At 41.1% G+C, this 13483-nt stretch overlaps 1 protein-coding gene across 1 annotated transcript in view; it reads right to left on the reverse strand.

The window, feature by feature from the left end:
• si:cabz01090165.1 (uncharacterized protein LOC100333421 homolog) overlaps window positions 1-13483 on the reverse strand; it is a 196734-nt gene that overhangs the window by 17456 nt on the left and 165795 nt on the right. The window contains exon 3 of the mRNA XM_048168655.1: window positions 1769-3148. Within this exon, the coding sequence (XP_048024612.1) occupies window positions 1769-3148 (1380 nt within the window). The remainder of the gene's footprint in view (window positions 1-1768; window positions 3149-13483) is intronic.

Genomic DNA, 13483 nt, shown 5'->3' on the forward strand with positions numbered 1-13483 from the left:
TAAACCTCAGGCTCAAGAAAATGCATATTTACGCCTGTACAGTAGAGGGCGTAACTCAAACAAACCTTTCGTTCTGGATTAAAGAATAATAGGATACAAGAGAAGGAAGTTCAACACTCTTATTTCTAAATCTAAAGTGATTTCTGCTTTTTAGTATGGTTGAATTAGGTCATTGAAGGTCAGCAGCAAAGACATTGGTAAATAAAGTGAGATTAAATACATAAAGTATATTTCTGTAATTTAATATAGTTAATTATTACAGGTTTGCCTTAAATTCTGAGATTGCATTTCACTGTTTTCATTCGTTTTGAGGAATACTGAATGTTTTCATGCAAGTGAGATGTTTAGTCTAGAACTACAATAACCATCATGTTCACACAGTGCACCCAACACCTCTGCAGTTTCTTTCTCTCAACATGGGGACAGGAGAGCTGTTACTTTTTTGAAAAAGTAACTTAGATATTTTGTTGTAAATTGAAAAAGTAATGCATTACTTTACTAGTTACTTGAAAAAGTAATCTGATTATGTAACTCAAGTTACTTGTAATGCGTTACCCCCAACACTGGAACAGACGACAACATTGTCAAAACGATCCCAGTCCACATGGATCTGAAAACGACTAAAAACGCTGCATTCTGCTGTCAGGCCAGTAGTTGGAGATGTCATCATAGACTGAACGAGTAACATGCATGCGTGTGACATCACCATTTTCACAAATTCACGTTTTTGTAGTTGACACGATAACGGTATCATTTTCAAAAGTTTGCATTTTCAGGCCCCCAAAACGTCACTGTCATGTAAATGAACGGCCAAAACACATAAAATATTTTCCGTTTTTAGTTGGAAATGGTGTTGTGTAAAAGGCCCCTTAATTAAAGGGGTTGTTCAATGCGATTTAAATTTTTTAACTTTAGTTAGTGTGTAATGTTGCTGCTTGAGCATAAACAGTATCTGCAAAGTTACAGCGCTGAAAGTTCAATGCAAACTGAGATATTGTCTTTAAAAGTTATGGCAGTTTATTGCCTACAAAAACGACTGATTTGGACTACAACGAGCTTCTTCTCAGGATGGTGACATCATAAACCCTACAAAACACGCCCCCGGGTACACACAACAAAGTGGGCGAGGCCATGTGGCGCAGCATAATGGAAGCGGAAGAGTTGTGTACACCGGACGCGAGCGGCGCGTCAAAAGATAATAGAACCCTTTATAATCTGTGATATTTTCTACACTGGATGCGGCGTACCATTCATAAACGTCCTTTAAAAGCCATGATTGCTGTTCATCTGGGTCTGATTCGGGCTCAATTTGATACAGCAATATAATCAAATTGAGCATACAATATAACCAAAGCCCACGTAACCGGTAACAAATGGTAAGGGGCATGGCGTTTCCGGACGCTTCAGCGAATCACGATGGCTCTGGATTACACTGGGCCCGCTAACCAATCTGAGCACATTGCGTATTTCGGAGGGAGTGGCTTCATAGAAGCAGTAAGTCAAATGAGCCGTTCATATGACAGTGGAAACAGAGGTGTAGAATAAAGCTAAAATATATAAAAAATACAGCGTTTTAAAAAAAATGAAGCATTAAGACATGTTAAACTGTGCCCCAAAAACACAATAAAGCCTAGAAAAAAAAAAAAAAAAACATTGAACCACCCCTTTAATTATAATAACCCTGACTAAAATAACACTGGTGCAAATCATAGATAACAGATACACAGAAAGCTACGTTGTAATCTCTAGATTCTGAGATGAAACTCACCTGTAAATGAGGATGTCATCGGTGGAGCTGTTGTACTGGATCTGGTACATGCGGACTCCAGGGATGTGGCTTTGTGGAGGCCAGCGGATCATCACTGAGCTTGAGGTTATTTCTGAGACGCTGACCCGCTGATCAGCTCGAGACTGGCCTCCGCTACCACTACTGTTGGACTTTATGGAAGTCGGCATGTCCGAGGGTCCCGGTTCAGGCTCCAGTTTGGGGTCGTAATGCGGCGAAGGGTTCACGACTAATTCCACAGGAGCCGTAGCCTCACCGGCCGCATTGGATGCTATGCAGGTGAACACGCCGGAGTCTTTCACAGTGGCCGTCAAGATATCCAGGGAGCCGTTATCGTAACATACGGTGCGCGAGGTGTTGCCGATCAGCTTTCCGTCCGGACTGACCCAGTGGACGCTCGGCTCGGGGTCTCCGACGGAGCGGCATCGCAGACTAACCTCTTGACCCTCCATCACGAACATCTTGGACGTGTGCCGAGTGATCATGGGCGGCTCGCACACAAACTCCTCCTCGCGGATCGTCCAGAAGTATTTGCCTGCAAGCTCTCGCGGGGACGCGCATGTCTCCAGATCGTCCTCCCGCGTGAGGCGCCGTAGCCAAACCAGCTCGCAATTGCAATGCAACGGATTCCCACCGAAACTGAGCACCAGCGCGGTCAGCGGCGAGCCTTTCAGTTTCGCGTACACGGGAATGCGTAGGAACAGAGGATCCGGGGGGATCTTCTTCAGCTTGTTGGACGTCATGTCCAGTCTGGCCAGTTTGTGAAGATTCGAAAATATCCCTTCGGGCACAAACTCGACGAGATTGTGGTCCAAACTAAGGGTGTTGACGCTGGCCAGCATAGCTATAGTGTCCCATGGCAAATCCACCAGATTGTTATAAGAAAGATCGAGATCTTCGAGAGTTTCTAGGAAATCTTGAAAGGCTCCATCTGAGATGCTGTGAAGCTGGTTATTTGCGAGTATAAGGTGGCGCAGATTCACCAACCCCTGCAAATGGGTGTCGTCCAGCACCGTCAGCCGGTTTGCGTCCAGATGCAGCGCGTGCAGATCCTGCAGGTCGGCGAAGGCATACGGTTGGATCTGGCTGATGGTGTTTCGGGAGAGCGTGAGGTGTATGAGGCTGCTCATGTTAGCAAAATCTCTGTGGCGCAGGGTGGTGATGAAGTTGTCCATCAGTCGCAGCTCGGCGGTCTGCCGGTCGATATTAGGTGGTACGAAAAGCAGGCCGGTTTTGGCACACAGCACGGTGTATGAGGGCAGCAAATTCTGGCAGGTGCAGCGTTTGGGGCACAGCATGGCATAGGATGGCATGGAGAACAGAGCCAGGCACAGCAGCAGCAGTCGCTCCATGGGTGCACTCCTGCAGGAATCAGAGCACAGAGAAAAACGGTTTAGCTCTCATGCTGAGTCTCTTCCCTCTGTCTGGGAATCTTTCTTAATGCTCTATAACCTTCCCAAACACACACACACACACAAACTCCTCCATGCATGTTAAAGGGAAGGTTTGTATTAAACATGCAAAGATTGTTGGACACATTAAGGAAAAGCTAAAACTGAGCAGACATTGCAGCTGCTTCTGAGGTTATACTGTTTGATACCTACTTGCATGTATCAAAAAATTAGCAAACGCCCAACTGGACTTGTATTCGCTCCTTATGCACATTTCCCTAATTAAATTAGCACATTAACATTTTTATAACAACATGATGTATGCTTTTTCCACATCTGCAGTTGAAAACTGGCATATTATGCATGAAACCATTCTTCCAGCTGTATTGTTTAAAGGGACAGTGCACCCAAAAAATACATTTCTGTCATCAGGTGGATGCATGTTCCAACAGACTAAATCCAGAAGAACTGTGGCCGTGTCTCCAAGACGCTTGAAGAAACAGACCTGCAAAGCTAACCAACTATTGATTTGATTTGGCTAATAGAAGTTAATTGATACATAAAATCTATTTATGGCATTATTTTTGAAAGCATCCTCACTTCACAGCACTTAAAGTGCCTAAAACTTCTCACAGTACTGTATCTTTGCAGGTTGGTTTCTTCAAGCGTCTTGGAGACACGGCCACAGTTCTTCTGGATTTAGTTTGTCTCAGTTTCATCTGTCATTCGATGATGGTGAGATCAGATCAGACCGGCTATTGTGCCTTGTGCATTCAAGAATCTCACTGGATTATTAAAATTAATTGCAAAATATATGTTTAGAAATGTGAACTGATATTTCCTACTGACACACTACAGCAAAAGATATAAATAACTGGCTTAAAACCATTTTTTGGGGGGTGGAAATACTGACATGCCTAAGACTTTTGCACAGTAGTGCAAAACAGGAACAGGCTTTCATGCTCATGTCTTTGGAAACCTGTATGACTCTCTTTTTTTCCCAGTGAACAGAAAAAGAGTTCAAAGTAAAATGTCCACCCAAGTGCTTCTCTTTTCCATACAATAGAAGTGAATGGCTGTCAAGCAAGATTCTCAGGCAATCATATCAAATTAAATTTGTCACATAAAGCTCTAAGACTTTGAATATATAGTGCGCAAAACAACTTTTGACCACTTTTTTTCCTCCATTAATGAGTTTGATCCACTCGCATTCCATGGGGAAAAAAGTAGCTCAAGCCCTACAAGTCATATTAAAATATCTTGTGGGTAAGTAAATGATGATAAAATATATATTTTTTTAGGTGAACTCCATCTTTTATCAAGTGTTACCTGCATGTTTTAAAGATTATGTTTCTAGTGCTGGCACAGTCGCTGCGAGACTGAGAAACTGCTTATTTAATTTCGTAAAGCTGATGTTGAACACAAGATTACTAGATATTATCGTGCAGTCTGGATGCGTTAATGCAGGCATCTATTCTCGTGTTATATAAAACTGCTGTCTCTGCCTTCAGTAACATATGCAGGATCTGCAGTGGGAGAGAGAGAGAGATGAAGAGGAGGGGCTGCTATAATTTCACACAAAACCAATGAGAAAGAACACAAAAAGGAGAGAAAGAGTTGGAGGACATCACCCTCGGAGCCGGCCGGTTTTAATAGCCCTCGCTGTGCGAAAGTCAGGATATTTGACACCCGCCTCTACCCCCCTGGAAATTCATATGTGGTTACAGCGAGACGATAAAAAAAGGCTGTGAGAATATGAATTATTATTCTATGCCATTGCTTTTGCACGAATGCTAATATCTGATTTGTGGCTCTTTGTTTATTGCGTGTGCATACCATTCCATTTTAATAACTTTTATGTAAAAGCACATAAATGCAATTATTTTTCACCGCTCGCAAAGCCGTCCTGAATATCAAGAGGTTCAGGCCTGCGGTTTATCTGCCAAGGGATCTCTGACTATAACAACCATCTCCAGGAGTACTTTACCTCTCTCAGCCAGTAGGAGGGAACATTGAGCTTCAGTCCGGGTGAAGTGTGACACAGGAGTGCTTGAGTGCGAGATGGTGTAGTGGCAGTGTGATGCATTCAGGCGAGCTTAAGCTCCCTCTCTCCATTACACACAGAAAACAGAGTCACGGAAACCCTCAAGAGAGAGCCATTATCCAGACAACTAACTAAGAACAGCACTAAAGCAGTCTCTCACTTTAGTTTGCACCGGCTTTTTAGAGCCATATGCATTTGCCCTCGCGGATATAGACATGCACCTCACGTATAAATGGAAAGGCATGACAGACTTACAAATATTGCACCGTGGCTGAGACCAGTGATATTTTTATTTCCCAGTCTCAGCCAGTGAGTCAAACACAGCACGGGCAGGATTACAGGAAAAACGGAGGATGATTACACGCAGCCGCCTCCTTAGGACGCCCCATGCTCGCGTTTAATTCCAGAAACACGCTGACAACGTGATACTGTGCTGTGTTGTGTCATTATGACAATGCAAGAATAAATGGATTTATTCTGCATGGGATAAATGGATATCAATTGAATTCGTTGCAACGCATGAATGAATTTCAGTGCAAGTGGATAAAAATGTGGTTAAAAACACCTCAAAGCGGTTCTAATTAGGCAAAGATGAAATGTCAACATGGTCAACATTTTGCCCTGGCATCTCTCTCTCTCTCTCTCTCTCTCTCTCTCTCTGCATATCGACAGGATTCATTAATATTTCAGAGAGGACACAGGCTGCTCTGGGTATTTGACACAGTGTGTAAAAATTAACCGTACTGCACTGCTGCCTTTCTGCGGCAAATGAAGGGCAAGCACACATAATGCATTATCATCCGTATGAATACTTTATAAAGACTTTGGAGTATAATTGTACAAGGGATTTGTCTTGGTGTGCATAAAAACAGTACAGACATAAAACATGGTAACATACGACAAGACAAAAGGATCGGAAGGCAGAAAAAGTGTACATCCAGGTGATGAAAGTTTCATATATAAGTCATAAATAATCATTAAAATTACATTTTTGTGACTATCAAGGCCAAATGACTATACAGCAAAGGTGGTTCATACAGACATAAATTTGTTGGTTAAAAAAATGTGATGTGCATTAAAAATGGAAAGATGCAAGATATTCCCCCGGTTTCACAGACAAGGCTTAAGCTAGTCCTAGACTAAAATGCATGTTTGAGCTGTTTTAACTTAAAATAACTTGCACTGACAAACCTTAAAATGTGTCAGTGCCATTGTTTTGTCTCAAGATGCACACCAGTAATGCGTTTTTCAAGTAAATGTTTATAAAAGCTACTTAAATGCCTTAATTGAACTAAGGCCTAATCCTGGTTTAGCCTAAGCCCTGTCTGTGAAACCGGACCATTATTCAATATTTATTGTGGTCATCGAATAGTCATTGATCAGCTTGGGTGTTATAAAGGTTATACCTTTATTTAAAAGGTTATAGTATAAAAAAAAAAAATAAAAAATTCTATATACACCAAACAGTTTTATTCCTATCTATATCCTGAAGGCTTTGACAGAGGGATTTGTTCATATATCATGTGCCTGATTTATATATCATACACTCTAAAAAATGCTGGGTTTGAAAACAAACCAATTTGGATTGAAAATGGACAAACCCAGAGGTTAGATAGCTTTAACTCAGCAGTTGGGTTAGTTTAACCCAGCGATTAGGTTGCTTTAACCCAGTGATTGGGTTGCTTTAACCCAGTGGTTGGGTTGATTTAACCCAGCGATTAGGTTGCTTTAACCCAGTGGTTAGGTTATTTTAACCCAGTGATTAGGTTGCTTTAACCCAGTGGTTGGGTTATTTTAAATCAGTGGTTGGGTTATTTTAACCCAGTGATTAGGTTGCTTTAACCCAGTGATTGGGTTGCTTTAACCCAGTGATTGGGTTGCTTTAACCCAGTGGTTGGGTTGATTTAACCCAGTGGTTGGGTTGATTTAACCCAGCGATTAGGTTGCTTTAACCCAGTGGTTAGGTTATTTTAACCCAGTGATTAGGTTGCTTTAACCCAGTGGTTGGGTTATTTTAAATCAGTGGTTGGGTTATTTTAACCCAGTGATTAGGTTGCTTTAACCCAGTGATTGGGTTGTCTTAACCCAGTGGTTGGGTTGATTTAACCCAGCGATTAGGTTGCTTTAACCCAGTGGTTGGGTTGTTTTAACCCAGTGGTTGGGTTGCTTTAACCCAGTGGTTGGGTTGCTTTAACCCAGTGATTAGGTTATTTTAAATCAGCGGTTGGGTTATTTTAACCCAGCGATTGGGTTACTTTAACCCAGTGGTTGGGTTGATTTAACCCAGTGGTTGGGTTATTTTAACCCAGTGATTAGGTTGCTTTAACCCAGTGATTGGGTTGCTTTAACCCAGTGGTTGGGTTGATTTAACCCAGTGATTGGGTTGCTTTAACCCAGTGGTTGGGTTGATTTAACCCAGTGGTTGGGTTATTTTTAACACAGTGATTAGGTTGCTTTAACCCAGTGGTTGGGTTGTTTTAACCCAGTGGTTGGGTTGCTTTAACCCAGTGGTTGGGTTGCTTTAACCCAGTGATTAGGTTGCTTTAACCCAGTGATTGGGTTGCTTTAACCCAGTGGTTGGGTTGATTTAACCCAGTGGTTGGGTTGATTTAACCCAGCGATTAGGTTGCTTTAACCCAGTGGTTGGGTTGTTTTAACCCAGTGGTTGGGTTGCTTTAACCCAGTGGTTGGGTTGCTTTAACCCAGTGATTAGGTTATTTTAAATCAGCGGTTGGGTTATTTTAACCCAGCGATTGGGTTACTTTAACCCAGTGGTTGGGTTGATTTAACCCAGTGGTTGGGTTATTTTTAACCCAGTGATTAGGTTGCTTTAACCCAGTGGTTGGGTTGATTTAACCCAGTGATTGGGTTGCTTTAACCCAGTGGTTGGGTTGATTTAACCCAGTGGTTGGGTTATTTTAACACAGTGATTAGGTTGCTTTAACCCAGTGGTTGGGTTGTTTTAACCCAGTGGTTGGGTTGCTTTAACCCAGTGGTTGGGTTGCTTTAACCCAGTGATTAGGTTGCTTTAACCCAGTGATTGGGTTGCTTTAACCCAGTGGTTGGGTTGATTTAACCCAGTGGTTGGGTTGATTTAACCCAGTGGTTGGGTTATTTTAACCCAGTGATTAGGTTGCTTTAACCCAGTGATTGGGTTGCTTTAACCCAGTGGTTGGGTTGATTTAACCCAGTGTTTGGGTTGCTTTAACCCAGTGGTTGGGTTGATTTAACCCAGTGGTTGGGTTGCTTTAACCCAGCGATTAGGTTGCTTTAACCCAGTGGTTAGGTTATTTTAACCCAGTGATTAGGTTGCTTTAACCCAGTGGTTGGGTTATTTTAAATCAGTGGTTGGGTTATTTTAACCCAGTGATTAGGTTGCTTTAACCCAGTGATTGGGTTGCTTTAACCCAGTGGTTGGGTTGATTTAACCCAGTGATTAGGTTGCTTTAACCCAGTGAATAGGTTGTTTTAACCCAGCGATTGGGTTGCTTTAACCCAGTGGTTGGGTTGTTTTAACCCAGCGAATAGGTTGCTTTAACCCAGCGATTGGGTTGCTTTAACCCAGTGGTTGGGTTGTTTTAACCCAGTGAATAGGTTGCTTTAACCCAGTGATTGGGTTAAATGTTTGCCCAACCTGCTGGGTAGTTTTATTTAATTCAACTATTGTTTAAAAATTACTGTATTGCTTTCTTAAAATGAACCCAAAGTATATTGGAAATTGACATTTATTAATATGTTTAATAAATGAACATTTATTAATAAGTTTAATAAATAATAATTAATCAATATACATTTATTAAATTGCTTAATAAATGTTCACCTTTTCATTATTAATGTTGCCTCTAGTAATTATGTGCCTGATTTTTAATTTCCAACCTATTTTGGGTTCATTTTAAGCCAGACATATAGTCATTTTTAAACAGTAGTTGGGTTAAATAAAACTGTCCAGCATGTTGGGCAAACATTTAACCCAACCACTGGGTTAAAACAACCCTGGGTTTGTGCATTTTCAACCCAACTTGGGTTGTTTTTAACCCAGCATTTTTAGAGAGTATATATCTCTAATATGTTAACAAAGTTCAACAAGAATTTTGAATCTGGCTTTATCCAATGTTCAGATTTCTGTTCTGGAAATATATGCAAATTAGTTCCTTTTTAATCACATAATGCCTCATTTGCATATTTAAACTTGTAATACAAAATTTAAAATGTTAATGTACTGTGATTAATTAACTGTGAAAGTATGATGATATCTATTAGTTAAAATGGTCACCCTATTAACCTGCGGTGGCTTGCCTGAAAAAAGGGGACAGAAAGATAATCAAACATCATCTATTACTGTTTACAATTAGATTTACTGTAAAATGCTATTCCAATCATCACATGAGAGGCCATTCATTTGCAGCGGTGCAAGAAATCTACAAATTTGTCCTTCTTTGGTTTCCTGTCACAATGGTTCAGCATATTTCAGCATTTTGTTCTTTCCATCAGGGATTTATTATCATTGAGAAATAGCTGCAAGGTAAGATAGACACAGTTCCAGTCTCTCATGCCCTTATTTAAAGAATTCATTTCACAAGGTCAAAAATGACTGGCATTACTATCCATGTGGGGTCCCCATAACATATAGTTTACCAGGACCACACACACACACACACACATACTAACACTTCATTATATAGTAGATGCTTTCCTCGAAAAACTAAATGATCTGAGCAGTGCTATCCACATCAGCTGTATAACTTCATGTGTATTTTATTTCTCCAGAGGATACAGTGCAACACAACAGCAATAACATTTTCATCTGAGAGGTCGTCTTGCTCAGTGTGTGTGTGTGTGTGTGGGTGTGTGTGTGTGTACAGCCCTCTAATGTAATGCAGATTACACAGAGGTCTCTAACCTGCCCAAAAAAGATGCATGATGATTGTGTCTGTGTACTGCTGTTACTCCCTCAGTCCCTCTCGCAATCTCTCCCCCCTGCTCTGCCTTTCTTTGCTCATTTACGGCAGAGTAAACAGCAGAAGTAGGCTGTGATATTTAAACAAAGACAGACCTCTTCACTTCTCCACCCTAGCTGACTTCGCGTCCCGCAGAGGACTGGCTGTTTTCACTTGACTATCAAAGGATGATAGTCAGACTTCACTGTACTAGAATGCTTGTTACCCAATGAAACGTTGACTGTACAGCTGACTATTCCCTCCTTATGCATCTGATTGACTTTGTCAGCTTTGTTCTCTAGTAGCTTGTAATGGCCAGCCATCCATGATTTTAATGCACACAGGTGGGAGGTTTGGAAACGGTCGAGGCTGCTGTACTTTGACCATTTGTGTGTTGAATAATTGGGGTTTTAAAAGAGAACGGGTCGAGTAAACGCTCGCCAGGCAATTAGCCTTTGCAGTGCATTAAACACAGGGCATCAACACCTGCATGCATTAAACCTCACAGCCTGCACATTAAAGCTCAAAGGTGAATATTTCACCGCTGTTACAGCCCAGATGTTTGTCACTCGCTGAAATGAACTGTTAATCGATAAAATGCCTCCTACCGTTAGCAAACATCCATAAACTTCAGTGTCCTTGTTTCTTGATTTGCAACATGTTTTATGAACTGAGTACGTGTTGGTCTGACTTAATATGTGGTCTGACTGACACCATTGTACTGTATATATGCATTAGCATACAATAATAATAATAATGATGTATTAGTATACAGTAATAATAATGAGATAAAAAATGTAATATATAATAGTACAGTAACCTTAATTTAAATAGTGAGCCTAGTTTATAGTCTCACGGGGTTTTGTGGGGATATGAAATAAAGCTATAAAATCCGCAATGATTTATTCCTCCTGTAGTTGAATTTACATGACAGATTTCCCATTTCACAGCATCTTTATACCTTTGCTGAATATTCTCTTGCAATGGAGATCCATAATGTTTATGAGATATCTAATAGTCTATAAAGTCACCCTCTCTCTCTGTGAAAGACACACACCATCACACCTCAAAAACATCCGTAACTCAACGCGGCCCTTTATAGCAGCGCTGTGAGAAACTGAACTGAGAATCTCTTTCAGTTGTTGAATCTTCATTATGAAAGCAAACAGAAAAGCAATCGAAATTGAATTTATGGAAGTAGAAATTCCTACAACTGCTGTAAATGTATGAATTCAGTATGTATTAAACAAGAGCATGTTATCTTACACAGCAGAATATACGTATACATTAACACATACTCAACATATACATTTATATACATTAACACAACAGTATATAACAGGGGGGGATGTTTTGAATTTTTTTTGAAAGCTTAGATATTTGCAACACTATCTACAATGACACTAATAATTCTTAATTTCTGATAGAAATGCAAAATCAATTGGTAGTTATTAATAGAATAACGAGACACAAACCTTTACATTCAATCGCGTTTGGTCCCATTTATTTTTGATCACAGTGCATACACATACAAACTTTTAGTCCAAAATTTCGCACATGAGCCGGGCCGTACGCAGGGTTTTATATTACTGAGATCAGAAAATGTAGTTTGGTAGGGGGGTGTGAGAAAATTTAGATTTCCCTGGTGTACATATGTGCATTTTTAAGACATTTTAAGGCCAACAAATTGGATAACAATAGCTTTAAAACCATGTCAACAAATACATGCATGCAGTTTTGAGGCAGCTTTAATCGCATGTGTGGTAACTTCATGACTTAACTTACAACAAAACAACAACGGTCATTGCTCGTAGTTTCTTTTGCGCTTTATTTAAGCTATAATAAAGTAATTATGCAGCGCGCCGGCGCATTTACGCATTTTTGCGCATTCTCAATTCTTGAGTGCGCGCCACAAGCACAGTATAACGGCTGATTGGACGGTCGTGTTAAGTCGTGTCAGTGGGGGGGTATTTACTTATCCCCACCGGGGATAAATATATATCACAAGCTTTTTTTGTTTACATCTTTCTGCGTTTGAAACACTGATCACATGGGACATGATTCGGTAAGTTGTACTGTACCTTTCAACATACCTTCTGATGTTCATGCATGTTTCATGCTATAACTTGTAAAGTGGAGAAAAAGACTCTGCTCTGCGCTGCCGCTTAAACTGAGGCGTTACAGCAATCTGTCACATCATATTTAAGAGCTTCAAATTGCCATTTATTGTTCAAATTTCATGATAAAATGGACACAATTTGAAAGCTGAGACTTTGCTTCTTATCAGAAGTAACAAAGCACAAATATATTTTCCATTATTGAATGGGAGGTGCAACAAATGTTTGGTGTAGGGAAAAAACACAGACCTGGCAACCCTGGCTTGAACTACGGGTGATTCAGTGATTCAAATTGAGCCTCAACTCCGACAACCCTAAATTGTTCACAAGAGACATTTTCTTCACACACAGTATAGGTTTCAGCCTGACATGTTTTTCCAGCCCCTTTTGATTGACAGGATTATTCAGCCCTGATCATATGTATGTGTTTGAGAAAACAACACTGAAATATCTACTTATCAGGGAACAAACAAACCCAATGTTTCAGTGCACCCTTTCACCCCACAAAACAATTCCTCTTTCTTTAGCCAAAACAAATAGGCAGCAAGATCTACTAAGGAGGGGCAGAAACACACTCCTGCTGTGACACACACGCGACGGACACACGCTTGACAGATCCATCAGCGCTGCCTTCCCTCGCAGTCACCGCTACCATGGCTGCCAGGACCTGTATGTCACTCCGATTACACAAACAGCCAAACACCCTCTCCGTCCTTCGCTGTCTCCAGCCTGCCGTCCGCCGTCGCTCAGCCTGCACCTCCCGTGCACTGAGGCCTCCGACGACACGGGGCTGAGACTGTCAAACACAGGAGACGTCAGTCACGGGATTGAGTCGTCGCAGTCATGACTGCCAAAACATTAAATGCTATTAGAACTGCTAATTACTTTCATCATCTTCATCATCATCCCCTTCAAGCACATCCACGATCCAGCCAAGCAACTGCCATCGAGATGAACGGAAATGCTAATGGATGGATGTCTCCAGCTTTTAGAAAACGCCTCAGGTCAGACCAATGAAAAGGGACTGATGCAAAAGTCAATGGCGTAAATGCTACATCCACCAGCTGCAGTGCCCTTGATTTCCACCAGAGGGAAATCCTTCCATCTTGGTTATCTCACCATGGACTACATTTCCCACAACCCATTGCCTGGACTCATTATGCTTGATTACTTCCACCTGTGTCTCATTATTCTGATTAACCCTGCCT

This window comes from Megalobrama amblycephala, linkage group LG19 (genome assembly GCF_018812025.1).
Source record: "Megalobrama amblycephala isolate DHTTF-2021 linkage group LG19, ASM1881202v1, whole genome shotgun sequence".
Classification (NCBI taxonomy): Eukaryota; Metazoa; Chordata; class Actinopteri; order Cypriniformes; family Xenocyprididae; genus Megalobrama; species Megalobrama amblycephala.